Below are 27176 nucleotides of genomic sequence, written 5' to 3'. Positions count from 1 at the left end.
GGCACTGTGCCCACCACCCGAAGTCACATCATCTTCCGTTGCCCTATATTTGACCCCATTTACCCTTTACTAACCCCCCACCCCACACCCCCTGGTTATCGGATGCCTTTTTCTCTGTACTGGAAACTCTACCAACAGAAGATCACCTTGAAGTCAGGGGATGTGCATGACATACTAATCACATGTCCATGTTGAAGCCTCAAAGAAGGTTAAAGCCTTGCGATAAACATTAAACACAGTCCATTAGGCACAAAATGTAAGGCTAGAGGGTCCTCTGAGGACTAACACCTGGAAAGTGTCATTTCCCAAATGTTTGGTACGAGGTAGATGTATTGCCTTGGGTTTGTTCTGAACACATTATCCACGAGCATGTGTTTGGGCATAAAGAGGCTTATTTTTGCACTGACAGACTTCAGGGCCCTTGGCTCAGTGCAGAAGGATATAGCATCCTATTGGCCTAGACCTGAGAGGAAGTGAAACATCCCCATGACTTTCTCCAAATGTTATATTCTGCCTCGACCCGCAGTGAAAAATCAATATAGCCTCTGAAAATACATAATATTGCCGTGAAGTTATTGTGACTTTGTTTTCTGATCTTGTCAGTTACTTCCACATTCAGCAGTAGACAGTGGTTTAAAACGGCAACAGCCATGTTAAGGTTAATTTTTCCTGGACAGTGAAGGATCTAGCCAACTGCAAATGTTTTATCAGTAAAGTGAAAATACATCGTACTGCATTGGTTTCCTGACCACACTGTTAAGACTGAGTCATATTTCCAAATAATATTGTAGATTTGAAGTATTAATGGAAATAATAAGAGGAATAAAATATCCGGTACTCTGCTTAGCTAGCAAATAATTTTAGTTTTGTTAAAAAGATTTAAAATCACTGGCTAATGGTTGGACTTCATAAGGACAAATGGAGTCTTTAATGTAATGCATACTGTTTTTTAATTCTTAATAAGAAATAGAATCTACATCCCAAAGCTTCTCCAGGGCCGATAACTAGGTTTGTTCCAAATTGTAAAACTTCCTGTACTTTTTCTTCCTAAAACAACATTCCTTCTTCATATAATCCTCGGGAACATTAAATAATTATGGTGGTAAGCAAAAGAAAAAGCAAATAAACAAAGCAAATCATGCAGTGAAGACCTCGATGGTATTTCAATCCCTCCAGCTCCAAAACACGCTGGAGATGGAGGCAGGGAAGACAGTGGGTACCTGCATTTTTTAATAAATAAAAGTAAACGGAGTGGGATAGGCCCTTTGTTCTGGAAGATTCTCTCAGTGCGTGACTTTTCGGACTTTCTGCCTTTCCCGTTTGGCAGCTGGAGAGGCACAGCTCCTGCCTGCGCTGTTTCTCTTCCGCGGGAGTCAGCAAGGAATCGGTGTGAAATAATAGCATGTGATCATTCTAGTTAGGGCCGTTAATAACTGGTTAAGCGACGTGTCCCTCGAATGGCTGTGCTCATCGCCCCAAAGCGGCCTCTTTCGCCCCACGCCATCCCCTCCCCCCAACGTGCCCCAACTTCCTGCTCCAGCCCGGAGCGCCTGCCCCGGCGGCGCTGCCCCGCCGTCCTGCAGGCGCATTGCTCCCTTCGGCGGCGCCGAGCGCGCCGGGGCAGGAAAGACTCAGCCGACGTGGGGGAAGAAGCACATTGCGGGGCGGGGGGAACCAAATGTCTCCGCTCCGAGAAGGAAGCCGTAGACGGAAGCTGCGCCGAGCCCCGCGCCTCCTGCGGGCAGCGCGGCCCAGCCCCCGGCAGGTGCGGGCGGCCCGGCGCGCAGAGAGTTAAAGGCATCATCGCAGCCATTAGAGGGAAAAGTTGCGGCGCGGCGAGCCCGGCGAGGTCCTCCGCCCGCCCCGGCCCGCTCCCCACTTCCCCGGCTGGCGCGGCGTGGAGGGAGGGCAGTGATCGCGCAAGCCCGAGCCGCGGCTGACGTGGGCCGAGCCGCCAGGTAGCGGGACGCGGCAGCCCGCGGCGGAGACACTCCGGCGCTGCCAGGCGGCTCTGCGCGCCCGGGCTGGCCGAGCCGCGGCGGCCGGCGGCCCCCGCCAGCGGCTCCCCCTCTCCGCAGCCAGTCCCGCCCCGCCAGCAGCGGCATGCGCGCGGCGGCGCGCCCGGGGCTCTGAGGCAGCCTCGGACTCGGCGGCGTCCCTTTCTTTTAGGGCTTTTTTGGCTGTTGGCGACGCTGATGTGACCCCCTCCTTTTCTTTTCTTTTTTTTTTTTTTTTTTTTTTTGGAATGATGGGGATCTTTTTGGCGTATGTTGGATTTGTCTTCTTTTCTGTTTTATACGTGCAGCAAGGGCTTTCTTCCCAAGGTAAGTGTGTGCTCATTGGCAAATGTACATTTGCTTGCGGCATGTGTGTGTGCGTGTGTGTGCGTGTGTGTGTGTGTTTCCAGGCAGATGTGAGCGTCCTCGCACGCAACAGTGGAATGGGTTCTGTTCGGCATTTTTATTTAAAGTTGATTAAATAGTAGGCATGCTAGATTTGAGCGCAAAGCTCTTCGGTGCCTGACAGTGGGCAGGTGGCTCGGCGAGCAGAAACAGAGGGGTGCGTGTGTGCGGTGTGTGTGTGGTGTGTGGTGTGTGGTGTGTGCATGCACAGCATAACCACTCATGCATACATAATCGTCGCAAACAAACAGGGACCCTCCGTGACCAGCCCTCCTGCTCCGTGGAGGCAGATTGGGTTTCGAGTGTCCTTTTTCGGGGTCCGTGTGACTCCGTTTGCATGTGTGCTTATCAAAGGACAGACGCTTCCGAGGACCCCTAAAAAGGCCCAGCTGGCACGCCGAGCAGCGGCGGCGGCCGGCGGGATCCAGCTGTTCTGGGCTCCGGGGCCGCCCGGCTCGTTTCAGCACCACGAACAGGTCTCGGCTCGGCGGCCGGAGGGCTGCGTCGCTGCGCCCGCAGAAGGGCCGCCTCCTCCCCGCCGCTGGAACAAAAACTCCCGTTCCCATCCGAGTGTCTTCTTCGCGTCTCCCTCTGCTCTGAGTATAAATGCAGTTCCATTTCCATGGAGATCATGTGGGATTTCATGCAACCGTGAAAAGGGGCGCGGATGGCGTCTCTGCTTAAAAAGTGGGGGAAACATGCGCCCGCCCAGAGCCGGCCCTGCAGCCCCCGGCTCCTTCTCTCCTGCGTGTGCGCTGTATCGGGGCACAACTGCCAGCCGCAAATCTCAGCGCCACTTGTAGGGCACCGTCAGCTCTTCCCAAAGTGCCCCTTAGACAACAGAAGAACCACCATCCAAAACATTCCATGACAGGGAAATGCCTTTGGGAGAAAGGGAACATCTTCTCTGTGTGAGTTTTGCCTTGATTCCATGAATCTTGCAAACTAGCAGAGTCGAGGCTGGTGATGAAAAGATGGGGGGGGGGGGGGGGGGGGGCGGGAATCTCTCCAGTGGCTTCACAACAATCTTCTAATCCAGCCGAGCCCTGATGTCTGATTCTTCCATCCCATGGTGTATGGCAATGTGCAATACAGGGGCTTCCTAGGAATCCTCGTGAAGGTGAATTTGGGAGGAAGAAGTGTTCGCAGTGTAGGAAGTGTGTGACTTGCCTCGGGGCTGTGGTCTTTGAATCGCAACTGCTAATTGCTTTGACATAGGAGGAATGTGCCTCCTGACAGGTAATCCTGATCCATTCTCTGTTACATAAAACATCCAGTTATCATACATTGTTTAGAAACTTGGAGGCAAGAGGCTGTCCCCATATATCAACTTGACAGGTTTGTCTAAAATGCACCCCATTGAATCCCTCGGCCAATTTGGGCGACCACTGCAGTCTGACAGAAGGTTTGTTTTGCTTCTAACTGAGCAGCCCGGCTAACGCGGGGTGGGGGTGGGGGGTGAGCATTGGCAAGCTTGTTAGGCTTCCCATTATCCAGACTTGATCGACAACAAAGTGCTTTAGGCACCACACCAAAAATAAGATAGGCAAGAGGCAAAGGAGAGGGGGGTGGAGAGCCAGGCGAAGTGCAGGATGTTATAGAGGGGGTTTTGTTTTTGATTTTTTTTTTTCCAGTCCAAGAAAAATGCGGCGATGTCTCAAGGAAAGAGAGCTGGCGAGTGTGGTGTGGACATTCTAAAAGGATGCGTTTCTGTTTTGCAGCGAAATTTACTGAGTTTCCGCGCAACGTGACGGCGACGGAGGGGCAGAATGTGGAGATGTCGTGCGCGTTCCAGAGCGGCTCCGCGTCGGTGTACCTGGAGATCCAGTGGTGGTTCCTGCGGGGCCCCGGGGACCTGGAGCCCGCGGCCGAGGTGGCCGGCGCGCAGGTAGCGGATCGAGTCGCGGGCTCCGCGCGCCCCCTGCGCCTGCCCCACTCGCCCCTGAGCCCCCTGGGTGTCCAGCCGGAGGACTGCGGCCCACGAAGGCTCCTGGGCGCCACTTGGCCGGCTCTCTCGGCGTGGCTGAGGCCCCGGGGCGCCGGGGCGTGAGCCGGAATGTGTCTTGGTGACTCTAGTTTGAAACCAAGGAAGAAGTCTTGTCTTTCTGGTTAAAACTGGGACTGGCCTCCTCCTGTTAGTATTGGTTATTGTCAAGCTGTCCAGGATGGCCCTGCAGTGTTGACCCCTCCCCAGGACACTCGCTGCCCCATCTCCGGGACGGTGGCTTGGGGTGGAGAATGCGGGGGGTGTCTCCGTCCCCCGCCCCCATGTCTGAGGCTGACAGAAGAGATGAGTGTGCGTGGGGAGAGGCAGAAGAGGAGGGGGGTAGTAGGGGAGAGGGTGGGGGTGGAAGAGAAAGGGGGTGAGAAAGGCGCGAAGGAGGGGGCCGGAGGCCGCTGCAGCAGACGAACAGAAGGGTGGGGGTGCGGGGTGGAGAGGTGCCGGTGGAGGGAGTCCCGGGGGAGGAGACGGGAGGAGGGGCGGAGAAAGGCGGCGCAGAGGAAAAGGGAAGCGGGGATGGAAGCGACAGGAAGGAAGGGGGTCAGAGCGCAGACTGGAGGCAGAGTTCAGCAGAAGAGGCGGCAGGCGGGTCGGGGCTGTCGGGGCGACAAAAAGACAACCTGTCCGTGAGGCCCCGGGGAGGGGACGCAATCTGGGCAAAAGGGCGAGTCTCGCCCCCGCAAACTTCCACGCACACGGGAGCCCGCGCCACCCTCCCCGTGTCTCTACCGCCCGGGCACACCGAGTCTGGGACGCGGGCGAGCGCGCGCGACCGGGCAGCGCCCCCGCGCGGCGGTGGCCGCGCGGCTCCTCCCAGTGCTCAATCAGCCCCCGCCTCCGCGGTGCTCCAGCCGCGGCCCGGGCCGCGCTGCGGGGCCGCGCTGGGGCCGCGCTGGGGCCGCTCGGGTCCCGGGCTGAGCGTTCGTCTCCTTCTCCCGCAGGTGGAGCTCGTGCCCGACCGGGACCCGGACAACGACGGCACCAAGATCAGTGTGAGTATCACAGGGACCGGCGACAGGGGGCGCGCGCCTTGGTCCGCTGCAGGCAGGCCCACGGTGAAAATCGAGGCACGTTAGGTGTTGACTGACGGGCTTCCTGTTAAGCCTTTTACCTTACTGTCCCTGGAAGAGGCAGTTTCGCAAAAGCAGGACGAAAACCAGTGCCTAAACGTTGAAGCCGATTTAGAGTTGGTACAATGAAATTACTTATTTTAATGACATAAATATTTAAACAGTTACTAGAGAATCGTCTTGCTATCACAAGAGGTGTGTGACACCTTTTTTCTTTTTTTCTTTTTCTTTTTTCTTTTTCTTTTTGCTTTTTAACAGTTACATAACTGTAAGAGTAAGGCGTTGAATACTGCTTTCCATTCAAAGTTGTGGAAATAATTACCCTTTAATGGGGTGTAAAACACTAACATATGAAATCAAATACATATAAAACCAAAAGCCAATATAAACATAAAAACATAATTGAAGAAGTTAACCTAATGAAAATATAGAGATGTATTGTTACCTTACTGGTTATTACTTTTCATAACTGTGTGTGAAATCAAAAAATAAAATAAAAATTATTTTTTATTCTTCCTCAAATAAAGCCACATAGAATCATTTTATATTAATAGAACTGCTTAATTTGTTGATAAATAGTAAAGAAGTTTTCCTTCCTAGGAATGAAATAATTATATAATAAGAAACAAGGTCCGCTAAGCATAAATATATATTACTTATTATATATTATATACATTAGGAATTTGAAAATCCAATGACCCACACTTAAAAGGAAATTCATCCTGAGACTTTTACAGTCACAGAAAAGGATATAATATTGGAGTTGCATCCCAACTAAAAGTGTAAACATGCACCATAGTAATAGAATCAGATTCTATTACCTAAATGTATAATCTCAAAATGGAAGAAAATATCAAACAAAAATAAGATAAAAAGCAGAATCTCCAACTTACATTTATAACCTCACTGATTTTTTAAACTATTTCAATTCAATTATTCTTATGTCACAGAAACTGTTGTTTTCAAACAGTGTTAGAAAAGCTTAACTGGTAAGATCAATGGTTGACAATATTGTCTTATAAATACTTCACTTTTTATATATATGTGTAATTGGATAGATCATTTATTGATGACTCATCTTCCACTTGCTGTACCTCCAAAGACCAGTAACGAAAACAGCCTCCCACATCCTGACATAGGGAAGCTATACAATCAGAGTCATAATCCTGGATACAACTGCTATCCTTATTATCTATGCTAATAGTTCATAAACTCTAGTAAATTGTAAAGAGCTCTAGACACAAGTTGACATGGAAAGTAATTTGCTCGCGGCATACTCACCGAGTGACCTTGAATAGATGCCCTAAGCCAGCAGCTTAGTTTAGAATTCCCAGGAGGGCTTTTATGAACTATTGACAAGAGCTTCACCCCCTAGAGACGCAGACGGTGGGTCTGCACCAACCCAGGCGAGCACGTTTTCTAGCAGCTCCTCAGACGGGTCCAACGTGCGGTCAGTGTTCAGGGTCACAGACCCAAGCCCCCTGAGCTGCAGTTCACTCTCCTAGAAAATGGGACAATGACAAGTACCAGATTTATTAGGAGACTAACTGAGAATATATTTGAAGCTATTAGTTTCCATTATTTTTATAGTATTACTATAAGTGTAATTTTCCATACACTACATACTTGTGGTTACCCCTATATGTGAAAAACAGGTGAATACTTTGCAAGTTATCTTAGTTGCTTATGGCTATTTGAAAGTGTAATAGCCAGAAGCAGAATAAATTTCTGTTGCCTTTACGTCTTTTCTCTTTCAACAACGTCCAAGTCCTTCAGTCTTGAATGTCTCATGAAATCCATCATCATTCAGCCAATCATGGATAATATATAATGTATATCAAATCTAGCTGTTTTGATAAAGATGCCTGTGTCTATATGTTATATATTATATAGAATTTCATTTATTATACATAGCCACAGGTGTATAACTTTGCTATTAATATGGCCTAAAATTAAGAGCAGAAATAAGAGAGCCGTTTTCAATTTTGAAAAGCATGCGCTGTTAAAGCTCCGATAGCGTAAAGACCCTGTAATGGCGGGGAGTATCGTGTCTGGGCCACAGACTTCAGGTGATAGTAATCGGCACCCTGTGCCCTGCCAGCCAAGCCACTCATGGCTAAGGTCAGAGGGTACCAAAACTTGGAGAAGAAAAACCTTTACTATCCAAGTGTGTTTTTGTCAGCGCCTCTAATAGTCATTCCACTGTGTGGATAATAGCACGTCCTCGGTTAATGTCATCGTTGGTCACAACCACCCATGAAAGATTTTCATGACCTCTCAGAGCTGGAGCCCAAATGAAGAAAAGAGGCTGTGTGAACTCTAGGCTTGGCCTTGTTAGGTTTGCGCTTCGTTCAGCTGAGCTAACCCGGCAGAGGCAGCCCCGTGGTAGGAAAAGGGCAGAGCCGAGGCCAGAACCCAGGCAGTGGGGACCTTGTGGCTCAGCGAGTGAGGCGCCGGCTGGGCGGAACGAATACGCTGTGACGGGGGAAGCCAGTTGGAGCCGACGGGGCTAGACAAGGGCTTGGGATCTCGCCCTCGCCACCTCGGAGCTGGCTCGCTGGCTGTGGCCTTTAGGCTCTTCCCTTTTCCACCACGAGCAAGCTCAGGGCAAAGTGTGGGGACACCGTCGTTTGATGCAGCCCTGTATTTTATTTTATTTTTTTTACCTGCAATCTTTCAGACAGTGAAAGTCCAAGGCAATGACATCTCCCACAAGCTTCAGATCTCCAAAGTGAGGAAAAAGGACGAAGGCTTATACGAGTGCAGGGTGACCGACGCCAACTACGGAGAGCTTCAAGAACACAAGGCGCAGGCCTACCTGAAAGTCAATGCCAACAACCACGCCCGCAGGATGCAGGCCTTCGAGGCCTCGCCCATGTGGCTGCAGGACATGAAGCCTCGGAAGAATGTCTCAGCGGCCGCCCCCAGCAGCATCCACAGCTCTGCCAACCAGCGAATGGCCTCCACCTCCAGCCCTCAAGCGGTAGCCAAAATCCCCAAACAAAGTCCACAATCAGGTATGGAAACCCATTTTGAGCCTTTCGTTTTCCCACTCACAGACCCTCCCCAGGACGGTTGGTCAAGCAGAGTAGACAGGCTTACACGTGACGGTGTGTAACGCTGGAGACCTAGTTCAGTTGATGTAACGATGAGGCGAGACACACAGAGCGCGCGGGGCCGGCCTGCGCCCAGGCCACCACGTGCGCCTGCCGTGGCTGGCAGAGCTCCCTGTTCAGGGGATCTCAGAGCTGGACTTTTTTCTTTTTTTCCCTTCTGTATTTACACATCTGAAGAACAATAAATCATGTAATGTTAGTCGCATTAGAAATGCATGTTCGCGTTCTCCACAGATGTATGTATCGAAAATGACCCAAATGAAGAGATTTCACTTCATCAAAATGTAAATGAGCGAGAGACACATTGTCAGCGACCCATAGCTTTAAGCAGGACTATTCTCCAAGGGCCTTTTTTGCTTTTGAAGGAGACACGTCAGCTGCCTGTGATGAGAGCGATGATGGTAATGGCAGGAAGTGGCACAGAGATAAGACAACTCCTGTAAATGCGCCTCCGATGCCAGTCAAGCAGCTTAGTCACACATTTCCCAAGTCAGCTGTGCAAGTTAAAGCCGTTCTGAATAGCGTTAATTTACGCAGTTGTTCAGCCTGGAAACTCACTGAAGTTTCAACCTTGAGGCAGGAGAAAGGCTTCGCGGCGCGAGCAGCACCGTACACTACCCCGTGAATGTTCTGTATTTCGCGCCGGCACTAGACGTAATACTGTAGGATGGAGGGGGCATCAAAGTAGCGATCGTTCTTGAGGTTTTTCCCGTTACAATTTATCGCCGAAACATTACTGCTACTAGCGTTGGTAACAGAAAACTACATTGGTAACTTTCAAGGTCTCTTTAGCCATGAAATCTGGTCATTTCATCAGGGTAATTATATATGTGTTATATATATAATTATATATATAATATGTATATATTTTTATATCTTATCTTAGTTGTACCTTTAAATCATGTCTTGTGACCTTTGCTTCTAAAATACTGTCTGCCGACCTGGGTTGCCCCCTCCTGCCTCGCGCGCTAAGGGCTGTGTCTGCAGGGCCTTGGCTGAGGGCCCGGTGAGGTGGCGCTGCCCTGCCAGCAGGCGAGCACCTGCCTCAGCCGGCCTCGGTCGCAGCGGTTTATGTTGGTCTGGCGCGTAGATGGCCTGCTCTCATGGAAGCTCGATTTGCTTGGCTTTGTCTCATTTTCCTCTTTACTGTCTCTTTTGTTTTCCAAATCAAAGAACAAAACCATACCTGGAATATACATATGTGCATACATATATACATGTGCATCGGTGCGTGTACATCTATAGCACACGCCTGTATATGCACTTAATGGTTGTATTTGTGCAGCCATTATTTGATAGAGACTTAATCCCTTTGGACGCGTTGCTCTTCTCCCTTTTGTGCAATCAGAAGAAGCAGCTTAGATCTACGTGCCAAATTACAAAGTAGCCTCAGCAGACAGTTTACGACCTAATTAGAGAAAACTCCAAAATCATGGAAGGGAAATTATTAGCCCCCGTAGAATATTTCAAGCCAGCTATCAGAAATCCATGCTGCGGAATAAAATCAAACATTTTATTACCTATTCCGACAGAGGATTCTGAGCATAGAAGAAAACGTTCTATTTCTAAACGATTTACTTTTGATTATGTAACGTGCTCTACAGATACCTGTCTTATTTTAGTACGTATTTTTTAGCATTGTGATTGGAGCTAACTGGTAAACTCTCGAAAGCTCCTGACCGTTTCCTACTGAAAGTCACCGCTCCTGCTCCGCCCCACGTCAGGCCCGCCCACCGAGAGCGAGTGCTGACTCACGGAAGCCTGCCTTCCCTGAGAGCCGCGTTCAGCGCAAGCGGCATCTGCTCGGAGCAAAGAGTAACCTGAAATACATCAGAGGTTTGCACGTCTATTTTTCCTACCCGTGAATACTGGAAAGCATTTTCTGCGCATTGACCATTTTCTGGCTTCTGGTACAGAAGCTGGGTGGCCCAGCCCCGCAGCCTCTTCGTGTGTAAGTCTCCAAGTGCGCCCAGTGATCTCCTAACATACAGGACCCGGGATGGATATTTATATATTGCATTCACTGGAATACCCACCTCCTGATTTATACTTTGCTTTATAATTTTTCCGGTTATATTCAAATGAAGCCGATTTCAATACCCGGGCTTCATTTATTCACTCACTTATTCCCTCTCCACTCATTCAGATTTCCCATTCGGATTTCTTTCAGGAGAGCCAGGCTGGGGTTCACTCTTGCCCCCCACTGTTTCTCCACAGCTACGTCATATAAGCGCGGTGGCAGAATCGAGGTGGCTGCACAGCGGCTGGCGCTCCGCCCACGGAGGGGCGGCCCCTCTCCCCCCACCCCCCTTTCTGGGCGGTGACCACTTGGACACCAAGATGTGATGCTATGCCGTGCTCATGCCAGACCAGGCTTTTCAGAGGATTGGCCGCTTCTGCAGGGGCCTCTTAGAAGCCAGCACCCATTTAAGCAGTGCAGCCACCTTCCCGCCACCTTACGGAGCGAAGCCCCAAGCCCGCCAGCCTTGCACTTCGGCCCCTGGCTCCCCCCCCCCCCCCCGCCCCCGCTTCTTTGTGTCGTGAGAGGCCCCGAGCTGGCTCTGCCCCCTGAGCCAGGCGGCGCACAGACTCCTGGGCATCCTAGCAAAGTGGCGTTTCCAGGCCCTGGGTTTGAGGGTGGTCTTCTCCAGGCCAGGCCCCTGAACCCAAATAGTCAAAACGGAATTTATTCGCTTTTTCCCCAAAACACAAATGTTCTTTCTCCGGTGTTCTCAAATTCTTTGAATAGCGCCATCCCAGTGACAGGTCTTGTGGAAACCTTGGAAATGTTCTTATCGCCTCCTCTTCAGTCAGTTGCCACGGTGACTCCTTCATCGGTTCTGTTGTGTCTTTTCAAAATATCCTTGAACAATGACTCCTTTTCTGTTCTCCGAACACAGACTGACTTCTTGGCGTGGCCCTCTTCACTTTCTCCTCCATTCCCACAGCTCCTAGAGGGCGCCTGTCCCCGTTCTAACACAAGGCACAGGTCACGATGGAGCAGGTGTTCAAAGCCCTTGCGCCGCCTTTGGTGGCCGAGTCTCTGACCCCTTTCCCCGTGAGTTCCCCTCTCACACGCACTCTTCCCGCGTGGTGTTTCCTGAATGTCTTCAGATACTTTCTTACTTCTGTGGCTTTGGAAATGCTGTTTTCTTTGCGTGGGCCATTCCCTGTTGGCTGATGCAAATTCTTTGATAAAGCTTTCCGCTCTCGCCACCGTCAGGATCAATTGCTTTCTCATTCACGGCTCAAAGCGACGTGCTGGTGCTTACTTTGCCACCATCCTAGTGCCCTGTTGTCATCTTTCCCTGGGATTTTCCTCTTGGAGTGCCGGAGTCCCGTGTGCTGGGGCACCTCCCGGGGGCAGGGCAAAGCAGGGTTGGCCTCCCTAAGGATAATTCCTCGGCCACAAACATCACAGCTTGCACTTGCGTTTCTTGGAGTGCCCGCAACAAGTGGCACTCATTTGTGGGGGAGAAAAGGGAAAGCGAGAGGAACGGTATGACGTTGTTTTCATCTTCTTCTTCTTGCAATGACACTTACGTAAATAGTTTGCCACTGTCCCATAAATGATTCAAGACTCTTCAACAGCGTCTCTCAAAGGGTGTAGTGCAGGCGACCGACCTCTGCCAGACTCAAGCTGGTTAAAAGGTCACCCTCCGGGACTCCTGCACACCGCCCCTGTTGGGTCAAAATTGGAGTCTAGCAGCAGAAAGAGGCGTTTTTGTGAGCAGTAAATTATGAGAATCACTGACACTAAAAAGTTCTTATGGGTGAGGGAAAAAATTGTTTCATTTTACTCTGAAGTGTGTGTGTGAGAGAGAGAGAGAAAGAGAGAGAGAGAGATGCTGGCCATTCGCGATGATCTTCTCCCCATAGCTGCCATTTGTAACCACTGGTCCTGGGTAAGGTGTAGCAATGTTTCTCCATGTGGCGTCTGTGCGGAGTCCCCAGTCGCCCGGCAGGAATGCTGATTCTCTGAACTCCGCAACACGGTTATTGTGTTTCTACCAGGATGTGCACGGAGCGCGGGAGGCAGCTGCTGTTGTCACCGCTAGAAGCCACAGGCTCTCGGCCCCTCTGCTGACGAGGAGCGTGGCAGCTCTCCAAACGGGGCCAGATGTAGCAGAAATCATCTTCAGACCGAAGTCGAAGCCAGTGGGGAGGGAGGGGACAGGCTGAGGGGCTGGCAGGAGACTGTTTTCCTGATCTAAAATACGAGGAAAACGGTGCTCTGCATCGAGGTAGGGAGCCAGGCATACAATTCAGCCCTGAATGTTGATTTTGGTTTAAATGATCCAACCCGGATCATTTGATCATTGCGATTCTATCCGTTAAATGGCTGCTATGTAAATCAAGGGTCTATGAATAAGATGAAAAATAGGTCTGAGGCAATGCTCTGGATGATACAGGCCAATGAGCCTGCTGGAGATGTGTTGGAACTGGAATTACGTAAATTAATAGTCTATATTAGCTGAGTTCTCCCACAAACCATATTTAACTTAACTCACTGGGATTCAGCACTAGCTGGAGGCCGCAGGGCTTGCCAAGGCGTGAAGGGCCACCCCGAGGTTCACCTGCGACGGCCAGGAGCTCTGTCACTGCGGAGGGACATGAGCAGGTTCGCCAATGTCCTAAGCTCCCGTCACCAACGGTTTCACGAAGCTACCAGAGAAGCAGCTTTCTGGATAGGTGACCAGAAGGTTGAGAAGGTACTGCAAAGACCGCCCTCTGTTGGTCATGGTGACACAGGTCCTGCAGGCCAGGTAAGGGCACCTTCTCAAGGAACGCTGCTGCCCGCAATAGCCCGGCACAGGTGCACTCCTCTCGGCTGCAAAGAGCAGAGAGAAACAGGAAGATGCTCCGTCCACCCCCTGCCTCGGGCCTGGCCACTCAGCAGCAGGGGTGGTCGGCACAGTGGTTAGGGAGGAAGACCGTTCACATCCCAGCCCGACACTGTCAAGCCCCAGTAAGTGACCGCTGCTTGCTGGTTCACTAGGACGGCTATTGCGCTGGGCTTCCACGTTCTCATTAGTAGCAGCAATGAAACGATGAAGGCAAAGGCTGTGCGCCACCTGGCTCCGCCGCGGCAGATAGGTGCCTTGTTGGCTGCGTGTCACAGATGAGTTCAAGGAGGAAGGCTGGGTCTTCATTCCTGGCTTGTGCCTCATTGTTTATAATTTCAGAATTTTCTTTTTGTTCTCCTGGCGTAATACTGTTAACTGATAAATTGTCCGCTATGTACCCAGACCAGATTAGCCATCAGCTGTCTTGCCCAAGGTTGTAACTAGATCCTTACTATAAGATGTAGTAAAATTCCAAAGGATTTTTAAGCATTTGAACTGCATGACCTGAATCAACTACACATATTTGGAAGCCACAGTGATATAAACCAGCTGCTCTCTTAATTAAATTCAAGCTTTTCTAAGAGACTCTCGGAATTTTTTCAATCATAAATAAGTGAAAAGTACTGTTAAAACTTGACGCAGAGAGAAAACTGGGAGGATTCAGAGCCCTCCGATAAGAATGGCACGGTCTGCGGTAGCGCGTAGATGCAGATCTGATTCTGAGACTCACTCGTTGCCGGTTTGCTGAGCAAGCTGAGCCCGCAACCTCTGAACCTCAGAGCCCAGGCTTGCAAAACTGAGGGCGTCACACACATGTCCAAAGGTCGTTATCAGCATCAAGTGACATAGACTAAACCTGGCACATGACCAAGCTCAGCAATGGTAAGTTCTCTTTCACTCTACCTGTCAGATATGAAAGTATATTTTTAAATAACCATGATTTAGGAGGATAACTAAAGAGCAGAAATATGATGAAAGATGAAAGAAAATAAGCCTGAAAAACTCTAAAACTGTGTAAAATAATATCTGCTGAATTAAAAAGGTAATAATTAAGGATTTATTTAATTAATAAATGACAAAAGGAAACATATTATCACAATTTATGATATGTATCTGAATGAACTCTGACTGATTAAAGAGCTAAGCCAAAAAGAAAAATCAGCATAAAAGATTAGCATAAAATCAGAGGCCTGAGGCTTTGAAGGTTGACAATTACAAAAAAATGCAAATGAAAATATTTTCCTATACATAATTTAAAACGTGTTGAAATTACAAATGTAACCAAAAAGCGATGCAACAGACAAGGAAATATTTGTGTCCAATACTTAAGAAATGTAAAACTGTCAGTTTTACAGATGCTATGATTATATAATACACTCCAAGTGACTTAGAGATATCAGAAGTGATCATATAATATTGATAAAGATAAAATAAAGATATAAGTTGAAATCAATTATCCATATGACAACAATACTCAAATAGAATGCTTGGGGCCAAGTGTATAATCATCAGCATTACCCACAAAAAAGTATAAAATATCCAGTTTTTTAAAGACTAACAAATAAGTAGTATAAATATGAAGAGCATTAGGATGCTTTGTTAAAACACTTTAGGCTTAAATAAATGAGTAGACTTGCTATGTTTTGGGATAAGCAATCTCAGTATTATAAATGTGTCAGGTTTTTCCAAAAGTATTTACAGGCTTGTTGCAGTCCCCGTCAAAACCCTAGTTATTTTTAAAAATTGACACATGTAATCTTGGCAAAGATTTTTTAAATCAACGCCCATCATCAGTCCAAGTGACAGTCACTCAGGCATTCTGCCAGTGCTCCTTGCGCGGCGGCTGGGCCCTGCCCGTCGGGAGGAAAGCCGGGGAGGGAAGGTGGGTCGCAGGGCTGTCCCCAAGGCCATGCTCCTGGGAGGACGTCCGGGGTGGGGGACAGCAAGGAGGCAGGCGCCGGCCACCGCAGGACCCATCTCAGGCGCCTGCCCGCCACCGGGACTGCGCACGGCCGGCCCTCGCCAAGTTACCCGGTAAATGTGGTAAAGCCGTAAAATGAGCATGAACACCTTCCAGGGCAGTCTTTTCAGTGAATGTTTAATGAAATTAGGAGGGACTGAATACAAAATTTAATGCTCAGAACATAGGACGCAAAGCTGTAAAGTGAAAAAATATAGACTACAAAACTTTAAATCCATCCGAGATACGTGCCTAGAAAGACAACAAAAATATATATGAGAATGTATGTCAAAAGTCAAGATAAGCTTTGATCTTTAATTATTTGATTATGTTTCTCTGTTGATAACATCCACACAATGATCATCTATTACTTTTTTTGTAAAAAATATTTAACATTTCCCAAATTTAAAAACCAGCAATGACAGCTCACGAGAGGGAAAACAAACTAAACACACAAATAAAATGTATTCAGTAAAGACAAAGAAAGGCCAAGTAAAACAATGGTGTTCTATGCTTGTGGAGCTCATGACAGATTAAAATACACGTGTGGGTGTACATGTACGTACACATGAACATAGGTATATACACACATGTGCATGTCCATGTAAATATTACAGGTCCTATTATGATGGTAGTGTACTCAGAAATTTCTAGTAGCACCGAAACTAAGATCCTTATATCTTATTTCCTGGGATCTGAGTGGAGAATCTGACCATCAAATCATCCTTCCTGCTGTTCTAAACAAAGTGCGTGTGCTTGATAAGATGTACACCGATGAGCAGTACATCAAGCGCACACATATGAAGGCCATGAATAAGCTATGATGCAGTCACCTTCCCCTCGGTGGTGTGACTCGCTTGGCCCCCGATTCACAGCTGGCGCAAGTGCCACGCGGCGGCGCGGTCACAGGGAGTGTCAGGGAAGTCAATACCCTGGAATATTTATGAAGGGTAGTTATGTTTCATTCAACAGGACCACTTCCAAAAAGTCCGAGGAACCATTTTTGCATGAATGCAGAATCCTACCTACATAAAACAGACCCAACATAAATTAAACTCTTAGTGCTTGAATTAGGGTAAATGGTAAAAAGCCAGGAGTCAGAATTTCTCATTCTGGGAAACCTACCACTAGGAAACTATTGAAAAGTAAAAAGTAAGAAGTTGAATTAAGCAGATCGATAACCTTCGCAGACACAAGAGCTGGAGTGGAGGTCCAGCGAGACAGTCGGACGCTCCGGACTTCAAAGTGCAGGGACGTCAAGCGCTCTGCGAGGGGGGCGCCTCTTGTGGGGCTGACTTTCTCCCTCTTTTATTTAGATGTCTTATGTTGTAGCTGCACCCTTAGCGCCATCGACTTCCGCCATTTGGAAAGTATGTTATTTTTAATTTTTCTGAGTAAACAAATTTATTTGCCATGAAGGCAGTTTTTCTCACTTCTATTAGCATTGTAAAGAGTAAATTTGAAAAACGCTACCTTTAGGGACCAAGCAGAAGAATCAGAAGCACTAAATAGGAAAAAACAAAAACAAAAACAAAAAAAACTTTAGAATTCAAAAACTCCCTCTACTTCCAAAGATGTGAGAATATAAAGGTCTTAAAGAAGTTATGGTCCTGAAAATGCTTACACACTGCAAGGCACCTCACAAATCCAGGAGGTATGACTACTGCCAACACCTCTGCCAAAATAGTGTTGTTCAACAGACTCTGAAGAGTTAGAACAAAAAGCTAATGAAGGGTGAAAAAAAGGAAAACCAGATATGGAATGTGTCTTGATTATTTTGGTGTTATTGAAGCCCCCAGCACTGTGCTTAGCACATAATCAGAGTTAAATGAATATTTTAAGATTCAATATCATGTTTTGGCAAAGCACTTTAGAGGATAATACTGCCGCTAAGAAGATACATGAATTTTTATGTCATTGGTCGATCTTTCACAAGAGAACCCGGACCACATACATGTTCACGGAGAGAGAGGGTTAGAAAAGAGCACTTGGCACATTACTTCCCTCCATACTCCTGACAACAACAGTATTCACTTATATTAAATTATATTTCATAACAAATTATCTCTACATAGTTTTATCATTTGCATGCCTCAATAAATAGGATATGGATTTTTTTAAATCTTCAGCTATCTCTGTCAATTGCTTAATTCTAATGGCTAAGACATTTTCTGTTATGAAACTAATTTATAAAACATTCTAATTCAGATAATTTTGAAATATCTGTAATAAGGAAAAGGGTAAAAGCGCTGGCTCGAACCTAGAAAATATATGGGTAAACGCTTAAGAAAGTTTTACAATGTTAAAACAGGTGTGTTTTCTGAAGCTGCATCATCAGTGATGTTCTCTGGCCTATGGCATTAGGTCCTCACATACGTTTTCCCTCACAAAGAAATGCTGCCTAACGATTAAAATTTTTTTAACTTAGGCAAATTACTGTATTTATAAAGTATGATGATAGCTTTGTGTTCTTCCACTTCCATAAGAAGAAAGGGGAAAACGAGATCATTCTCACAACTATATTTCTTCCCTTCTTCCTTTTACTTATGTTTCTTGACTCTGAGACTCTCTGTTGCCATTGATCTAAGCAACGAGATGTGTTTCCATCTTTGATGGAGACCTTCCCCCTGGGGGAAGATGGAAATGTGCATCTGTGACAACGTGCAGACACTGTGAGCGGGCCAGATAGCCCTCCGCCCCCACCCGTGAGCGATTGCTCACATCTTTCTCGTGTCTTCGCTCAGCAGTCAGTAGCTCCAGTGTCCCCGCTCAGGGCGAACGGCTCCAGCCTGCCGCGAAGCCGCCCCCACCCTGCCCCATCGGCCTTAGCTGTCCTCGCAATTTTCTCCAGCCCGTTCCCCAAGATAAGTGCTTATTTAAGCCCCTAGACGAACTCAACACTTGGCAACCATGTGGGGCAGAGGCCAACGCATGTGCAGTCCCTAATCCGGAATTCTAGATCATTCCAGCAAGGCGTGGGTTACTTTCTAGCTTCGTGTTGTGAACACAGAGTTTGCTGATTAGTAATGAAAACATATGTGCAGGCGGCAGATTTCAGCTCCGTAAGTAAATAGTTTCAAGCCCTTTAGCAGGACTCATTTATATACCTGTAATTGCAGTGCTAATAATAAATTACTCCTATCTATGCATTAAGCAGTTATTAAATATAAGTGGTACTAAAACATCTTTGCTTGAAAATATTTTGTTTTTCCACTCATTTATATATTATCCCTTCCACTCCATCAAAGCCACTCCTACTTCCACATATTTGCCAAGGGCAGAATTGAGAAAGTCAGGTTTTCAGGTATGCGGAATCGCCAGGTGAGATAAGGACGCAAATTAGGTTGCAGAGTCGAACAGAAGTGGATTTGAACCTCGCTGCCGGTACCTCCTGGCTGCGGGAACCTGGGCAGGTGGCCTGCCCCGCTCAGCCAAGTTCCTCCCTCAGCAAGACAATCGCACTGGCCTTGCATATCACGGGCGGGTAAAGGCGTAAGTGCTCAAGAAAGACGAGCTACTGTCCTCATCGTCGTCATCCTCACCCCGCTGACCCAGAGCAGCTGTTCCCGGGGCGAGCACATCGCAGTGACAGTGGGCTGCCTCCCACGCACTGTGGGTTTAGCAGGCGGGAGGCAAATTCACCTTTAGGTGCTCCTTTCTGAGTCCCTGGGGAAGGCGGGAACCCTGAAAGCCCACAAGGACTCATCGTAAGCCGGAGAGCCTGGAACATTCCGAGGTGAATGGGCTGCCCCCATGTGCCTTGTCGCTTAGACCTGTGGACGCGGGCAGTGGCGCTCCTTTTCCTGAGCTGCAATGAGAGCCCTGGGAACTGGCAGCGAAGGGCAGCCGAGCTGACCGCGGGGAGGAAGGACAGGGTAGCCAGCCTGCGCGGGCTCAGCAAAAGAAGCGGTTTACGCATGGGGTCAAAAGGAAGCGCATTTTTTTAAAAATAGGGGATTGCTCGAAGAAACTGGCACTGGACCCATAGGAATTCTAATAAAAAGGTTTTCTTTTCAAAAAAACAGCAGTGTGGGATAGACTCATCCGATTGCTTGACTTCTCCCCTGAAGGAGTGACTTAGCAAGTGCAAGCCAGAATAAAAACGGCAGGAAGCGCGGGGCCGCGTTCGCGCACCGCTGCGGTCACGCCCAAAGCCGCCCGCGCCGCACCCACGGGGGCGTGTGTCGAAGGCTGGGCTGCTCCCGCAGCCGGGCGCTCCGTTCTTTATAAGCTGGGCCTCTCCCCAGGCAAAAATAAAACCATCGGACTGTTGCTTCTTTCGTTATTGGAGGATTTCCATTTTTAGGTTTGTTCGTGTGAGAAGTGCCACTTATAGTCACTTTTACGAAATAAAGGTTCTGGAGTCAGACCACGGAGCCTCAGCAGGAGAGAAATTGTTTTCTCTCTCTTTTTCTTACTTCTTTCGATTCCGCTACATACTCGAACCAAAAAAAGAAGAGAAGAGCATATGGAGAATTGTGCCCAAATCGACAGACACCGAGAATTGTGATTGTTCCCATGTCTTATCTAAACCGACTGCAAGTTGTGCTCATACAGGAAATTAATCCATCAGAGATTCACCACCCAGGGAAAGCGCGTATTTGAAGAGCTGGTCCACTGTAGGTGGGATCAACTGTTTAAATTGTGTCTCAATGCTCAGTCCTTTGAATTAAATACTCATATCCTCTCTAATGACCTCTCTTGGTAGACAGGCGCTCTGGCTGTCTGTTTCTCCCGATCGCTAATGAATCATGGCAACTTTGAACAATCAGCTTAAGCATTGGTCCCAGTGCGTCAAATGTGAATAGAAAGCTCGGAGAAGAGAAGCTCTTAGAAAGAGGAAGACGTGAGAATAGGGGTGAAGCCATCTTGCCTAAGTATTTAAAGGAACTGGAGGAAACTTTAAGTTCTAAAAGTCTATAATAGAAGTTCAAAATATTATAATGCCATTCAGTATACCGTATGGAGCAAAGCAAACTTTGTTTATTTTTAATGCTTAAGGAAACTAAGAGACTGATGTTTTCATATTCAGTATTTATTAGCTCAGAGTTGGGGGAAAGAAGTTTTATATCAATTTTTTTTTTCCCTAAAGCATGTGATAGCAGTGCATTTTCTCTGAAAAGATGAGTGTGCATTTAAGTAACAGCTCCGCACCCTGATGTAACGGAGGTGGGCGGGGGCGGGCAGGGCGCTTGCCCCAGAAGCTCCAGGACGGAGCTCCTCTGCGTCCCAGCGGTCCTCGCGGCATCGCTGCATCTCCCTTTCTGTACCTTTGCTTTACCGCCTGTCCTCCATGGGACCTAAGGGGTGTTATCCCTGTCGCTGAGTTACACGTTCCTGTAGGATGACAGGGCGGTAGGGACCAACTAGCACCTTCCCTGGCACACAGGAGATGCCCGATCCAGTTTTGAGCTTTTGGAGACGGACGCGAGCTGGAAGAGGGGCGCAGCGGCATCCAAGAGTCCGCTGCAGGCCAGCCCCCTGACCGCAGGTCCAGGGAAGAAGCCGCGGTAGCCCCGCGACGTAGTCTACACAGGGGCTGGCTCCGGGCGGCTGGGTCCTTCTATCTGGCAAACAGATGAGGCGCGAGGCCGACGTTCCAGTCCCAGGCGCTGTGCTGAGTTCAATGAGCGGGGGAAGTGGGGGCGCTGGGCCGTAGGCCGTCGATGACAATGACAGTCGTGTGAGGGTGGGGTAACTGCGTGCCGTCTCCACCTCTTTGCAGAGGACGCCGGGCTCTCAACCACTGAGTTGTCTTTTTTTCTTTTTCTTTTTTTTTTTCGTGGCTTATTTGTTTTGTTTTGTCGTAAAGAAATAGATGGAATTTTCTGTTGCTCTCTAAAATCATCTCTATGGTGAAGATAAAATATCCGAGACGTTTTTTCATAGTTCCCCTCGGCCAAGCTCCCACTGTCTCGGACACCCTCTCAGGAAAGGAACGCTCGCGGCCGCTCTCAGGGGAGGCCACGGGGCGGGCTGGTGCAGGGCGGCAGGAAGGGCGGAAAATTGGAAGCTAAGTTTCCACGTTCCTTGGACTTAGAAGAAGACTTCCTAGGCATTGCCACATGCAAAACGGAAAAAAATGCCGCCCGTCTCACAAAGAATGACACCTGAGAGAGCACCGTGTAAATATTTAAGCATGAAATCAAATGAAAGACATCTTTATTGCACAGAAGTCGAAGGAGGCCATGGAAGGGCCTTCTGAGTGGAGAGAGATCTCCAGGTTGTGTCCGCCGGCTCCACATCTAGACATGCTCCCTGTGCATGGTCTTCCCGCCACTTCCATTATAGCATCTCTCTTTCTTCCGCACAGTGTTTTGTGTTGGGGGCAAACATTTGAAAACTCTCAAGGCGTTGTTTTAGACATTGAGAGTAATGAGAAATAATTGCTACAACTTCACCCCTTGTCTTTAAGGAGCTTATAGACTGGTCAGTGAGATAAGACATGAATGTAATAAATTACAGGTGAATGTAAGCCATGCTATGATCATAAGAAAGACAAAAGCAAAACACTGCTGAAGTTCAGAGGCCAGAGGGATAACAAGGAGTTGGTGGGAACAGACCATGGATCACAGGGGGTTTGAGGGCAAGAGTTGCTTAAATGCAGGGTCATATTAGGGGGTAACAGGTTATCCTCTTGGGCTGGGCAGGGAGGGAGGGAGGGAGGGGGGAAGGGAAGGAGGAAGGAAGAAGGGGAAAGAAAGTTGATTCTATTCCAACACAGTGTCTGGCATACTAACATGGAAAAAAGCATGGATAGTTACTATGCTCATCTTAGAAACCATGGAAGGGTAAGTGCCTTATTTGGGATCTTAGAAGGGAGTGGCAGCAGGGAAGTTAGCACCCAAGGCCCCTGACTGCAGCCCTGGCCCCCACCAGTCCCCTAAAGGGTTAATAGCACGTCCCTGCTCTAACGCGGAGAACAAAGCTGGCTCAGCGACCAGGATCTGCCTTTTCCAAGAAACAATGTTGACTGTCTATAGCATAGACCATGGCATGTTTGATAAACAGTGTTTGTACTCAGAATAGTAAATAGAGTTATATTCAGGGTGGTATACCTGCAAATGAAATTGACTCTGACAAGTATTTGTTACACAGGACAAATTATAGTATTTTAGATTCTCAGATTTCACTAAGTCTTTGGGATTACAAAGGTAACATACGTTTCTCTTCACTCAAGGCATAAATACACTATGAAAGGAAAAGACAATCAGTGATTTGCTTTAGAATTTACTGTACAGGGAAGAAAGACTTTGTAACTGGCCTGACAGAAATAAATATCATTTAATTAAAAATATGCTAGAAAATGCATGAGCCTGCAGTGGATGAATAATGTAGGGGGGAAGTACTCTTATAATGGTATATTGGCTGTAAGATGGCAGCTCAAAGTTTGAGCCTTAAAATATCCTTTTCTGTGTATAATTAGATTTCTTTGCAATTGCACTGCTAATGCAAACTTTGCTTTAACTTGCACATGCTGGACATAGCAGGGAAGGAAAAGGCAGGCCACATGGGGAGCTTGTCCCTGATGTCTCATGGGAATGATGGGCCAGGCGCTTCCCGTGACGGGCCGGTCACTTCAGAAGGGGAGAGTAACTCCCCTTCTAGAGAAACGCAGCTGCCGTCCATTTGAGCCAGTCTGCTCTGCCCACGCTAAAAAGGAAAACCACGATTTCACAAAATATCTCCTCTAAAGAGTGAGCCATTTTACTTAGTAGTCTTGCTATTAGCATTTTCAAACTTTTATTCGATACCAGACATTGTGTCAAGTGCCATTAGCGATTTAAGGAGCCATGGAATTAGTCATTCCTCTCTATTTTTCCTTTTTCAAAAAATGAATCCCTGTCAAAAAATCTGTTCTCCAAGGATAACAAGAACACGTACTTAACTTTGGAAAACTCTGATGCTAGTGGTTCTGCATAGATTGCAAATATTTTCCCTGCGCCATCTTTGTCCTTAGAGTTTCACGGGGACTGTACTGTCACTTTCGTGTTTTTGACCCCTAGCACCCAACTTGAGAGAGGGAATGGTCTCCGCAGACCCATCCCTAACCTCTGGGTCTTCAGCCATTGGGTTTCTGTGAGGACGTACTGTGTTTAACATGTGGCTCCCCTGCCAAACAAAGGCGAGTCCATGACCGCGCTCAAGTGACCTACCAGAAAAACAGCCGTGGGGGCAGCCAGGCGGTCATGGGAGAGCCGAGGCCCAGACGGCTCTGCTATAGGCGCTCTGTGACGGCACTGGACTTGTTTTTGCCTTGTTATCATTGCCAATGGGGACCTCCACACGATTTAGCTGAAATAATCAAAACGTTGAATTTCTCTACCCTTCCCCCCCTTCAAACCCTTTTCCTCTTTCTCCAGTTAAAAAGAAAAAAGAAATAACAAGAAGGAAAAAATGCTTTGAGCCCAATTACCTTCTTGTTTTCTCACCAACAATGGCATTTGATACATCATTTGTAACTAGAAGCCGATTAGATAAAATACCTAAAGGAAAATTGCAAAAATACAATTGAATTCTCTCTCTTACAGAGTCTCAAAGGTGTTTCAAAAATGGCCAGTTCTTGATAGCACTGTTTTTCCCTCTAATTTCAAGGGTAACATTGAGAAAGATCTTCCTCGGAAAGAAAATGCCCAAACGAGCCCAGAACGCACGCCCCGCCCCCGAGAAGCTACTGCTCTCGGCTTGGGCTGCACTTCCTGCGGTTTCAGGTGTCAGCCGCAGGAAAGCAGGGTGTGTTTCCTGTAGGCACCAATAGAGAAACAACCCTGTGACCGTAGGGCATGACCCCCAGAGAAGGCCTGGAGGGAAGCCATTCTGGATTTGTTCCTCTCTGTGTCCCCCCTGTGGAAAGGCATTGTTTGAAAACAGACACGCACGACCAATTACCTGGGACTGAAATACTTTGTATGTGTTGTTATTTACAGTGCATGCCAAGACATTCATGAGCACCAGAGCCAAGCTGGCGAGCTAATTAAATATATATATGTATGTGTTTAAACAGCCTAATAAGGAGCGTTGGAAATCTTCAAGATGAGCGAATATCTTATAACTTCTTCCGCAGGTGCCAGGATAGCTACAAGCCATGGACTTTCTGTCCTGCTTCTTGTTTGTGGCTTTGTGAAGGGTGCTTTGCTTTAATCTAAAGTGCTGACTTTTTTCCAATATCACTTTCTCTTCTTAAAGCAAAGAGCAAATCGCCTGTAAAATCTACGGAGCGGACAGCAAAGTTGACCCTAAACTCCAAGCACCACTCCGCACCCACTGTAGTCTAATTACCTACACAAGGAGCGCCTGCTTCCGGAAGCATACGTGAAGAGGCTATCACACGCTTTGTTCTTAATGTTTTCTTGGGCAAATCATTGATCTTTTATTTGAAGAGAATTAGTGTGAAGTGATAGGACATTCTCTAATAGCAAGATCTATTTTTTCCCCTTTCTTCTGGCTACTTAAAGTATCATCTCAGGGGTTGGCCTGAACGTCATCGGGATAGTAAATATTTACTATGGATACCACAGATTTCCTACTAAAAGACCCATTATCTGCAGGAAGCAAGCGGAGATCAAAAGACTACAGAATATAAACTATCATCAAACGAGACCCCCATTTAGGGGGCAAAATTATCAACGCTGCGAGGCATCAAGGAGAACATTATTTTAAATAAGAAATAACAAAAGAAAGAATTTTTTTAAATTTTTTCTTTTTCTTGTGTTTTTCTCCTTTTTCTTGATTGCAGTTCTTGTTCAATGGTGGCAAGTGCTGATTACGGCCAATCCCTGTCAATCCTGGGAGGTTTATAGAAATACATTCTGAGTGTTCTATATTTCAATGTATTTTCATTCATTTTGCAATTCCTGTATATGCAAACCTGACAAATTCTGTAAATGGCTTATAGTATGTGTGATATAACTTCGAAGTAGATAGAATATGACCTTCATGCAAGCTGGTTTTTATCATTATATATATAAATATATACATAGAAATATCTATCTGTTGGGTCATCAGCCAACTTTTTTGATAAAGCATTTGTTTCTCACCTCTGATTCCAATATCGTGTGAATTTTGTAATGCGTTGCTTCACTTCCACAGGTTTGGCAGCTGCGGGTGGTCTCTGTTGGCCCGTGCTTCTTTCTGGAAAATGCATATTCAAAATTGTATTGCTCTCTGATAAATGAGTTAATTTTGTTGTGTGTATGCTTGTTGGACTTTGCTATGTTTCTTTATATACGATGTCTGTTGAGGTTCGAGGGTCTCTTGACTCTAAAGAATGTACACTCTCGGGCTGTGACCGCAGTCCCCATTTCATAATCATCATCATTGTCACAGAGCAGTGTTGCTCCTAGAAAATTTGCCTTGGAGGTGAATGTGGGGAAAATGAAGAGGCCACCATGATTCCCTGAATTCATGGACGAGCACTTCTTGCTGTGGCTGAACGTGTGCTTCCTTGGACCTTTATGCATATTTTTTTTTTGCAGCTTTGTCATTCTGTTATTTGCTCCTAATTACATTTTAATGTCTCCTGATTAAAAATGAAAATCTGGTTGTCAGCTAAATAGAATATGCAAAAGATGACTACAAATTTCTGATTGAAGAAGATCATGTGTTCAGTGTCCGCTAGTTAAGTGGGTTATAATTTTAAATGCTCCATTCTTGTTTTTGGTCTTATGACAATTCCGACTGTTTTATATAGAACCTGTGTTCTCCTCTGGCAAAGAACGATGGACAGAACTATGCGTGTGATCCATAGTCACTATGGAATCGATACGGGTTGAGACAGAAATGACCTAAGATTCCCTTCCAGAGAGATCCTTCCACTTTCTTTCATAACAAAACCAGGAGACCATCAGCTTCCAGCCTAAGGTCCTAACCTGAAGCTTGAAGGCAATGAATACCTCTGCTTTTCAAAGGTAAATGCATTGATTTTCTGCAATTTAATTACAGGCAATGTGCATATTTTCATAATATTCTTGACATTATCTTCTGAGAATTAATGGTTCATGCTAAATCTTTTATTGACACTTTTCTTGTTCATTTGGTTTATTATTTCAGCCTAATGAGAAAAATAAAGGATTTGATTGCACTGTTTTATTAACTTAGAAATTTATTTTCTTTCAAAGTTTAACACATGCAATGCATAAAATAATGGTAAGATAACTGTTATTTATTAAGTCTGCTGGGGCATTAAAGATCACATACATTCAACCATAAATTAATGTACTGATTCAAATTCAGTCAGGCTGAGAATATCCACCATATAATTTACTTTTGTCCAAAGTTCAGGCCATGAGATTGGTCCATTCTACGGCAAGATACGTGTGTGTCTTTATCAGTGATGTTTACCACCCCCACTGGTAATAAAGGCCATGCCAGCCTGGGACAAACTCACGAGACTCATTTTGTCAGTGCCCAAAATGAGACGCCTTTGTCAGTGAGCTACCAAGAGTCTGTCTCACCGACCTCTTTGAAAAAAACCATGGGACACTGTTTCTCCAGACTCAAAGGTTAATGTGGAACCTTAAAAATGGGAATAGAAGCTATAACAAAGTCAGGAGATGATCTAGTCATTTTCACCTTATATGGCATCCTTTGGGGACTACTTGTACGCAACTAGGGCTATAGAAACAAATAAAGACTGAACAACAAGTCACCTGACTTTCTCAACCTTGATTTCCCAGGTTATATGGAATGTTTTTCAAAAAAGAGGAAATCATAAAAAAATTGACATTGCTTACCTGAATTCAAGTCAAAGTCTTTGGTTCTTTCTTAAAGACTTACAAAT

At 46.8% G+C, this 27176-nt stretch overlaps 1 protein-coding gene across 3 annotated transcripts; it reads left to right on the top strand.

Moving 5' to 3' along the window:
- The first annotated feature begins 2245 nt into the window (after window positions 1-2245).
- Window positions 2246-25319, top strand: VSTM2A (V-set and transmembrane domain containing 2A). 3 transcript variants are annotated; one of them, XM_054571275.1, is made up of 5 exons: window positions 2246-2324; window positions 4124-4290; window positions 5346-5396; window positions 8155-8491; window positions 24584-25319. In XM_054571275.1, the coding sequence occupies exons 1-5, from the start codon at window positions 2246-2248 to the stop codon at window positions 24670-24672; spliced, it is 723 nt and encodes a 240-aa protein (XP_054427250.1). In that variant the 3' UTR covers window positions 24673-25319. The 3 variants fall into 3 exon arrangements, with proteins under 3 accessions (XP_054427250.1, XP_054427253.1, XP_054427251.1); XM_054571278.1 differs by having other exon boundaries at window positions 24462-24696; XM_054571276.1 differs by lacking the exon at window positions 24584-25319 and adding an exon at window positions 24402-24469.
- Window positions 25320-27176: the final 1857 nt, after the last annotated feature.

Source organism: Pteronotus mesoamericanus, unplaced genomic scaffold (genome assembly GCF_021234165.1).
Source record: "Pteronotus mesoamericanus isolate MK-2021 breed Mesoamerican mustached bat unplaced genomic scaffold, CSHL_Meso_final contig_220, whole genome shotgun sequence".
Taxonomy (NCBI): Eukaryota; Metazoa; Chordata; class Mammalia; order Chiroptera; family Mormoopidae; genus Pteronotus; species Pteronotus mesoamericanus.
This window is presented reverse-complemented; position numbering and strand designations above follow the sequence as displayed.

Coding starts and splice junctions, on each gene's coding strand:
- VSTM2A (XM_054571275.1), top strand. CDS start 2,246: ATGATGGGGATCTTTTTGGCGTATGTTGGATTTGTCTTCTTTTCTGTT. Junction 2,325..4,123: donor GCAAGGGCTTTCTTCCCAAG/GTAAGTGTGTGC, acceptor TCTGTTTTGCAG/CGAAATTTACTGAGTTTCCG. Junction 4,291..5,345: donor CCGAGGTGGCCGGCGCGCAG/GTAGCGGATCGA, acceptor CTTCTCCCGCAG/GTGGAGCTCGTGCCCGACCG.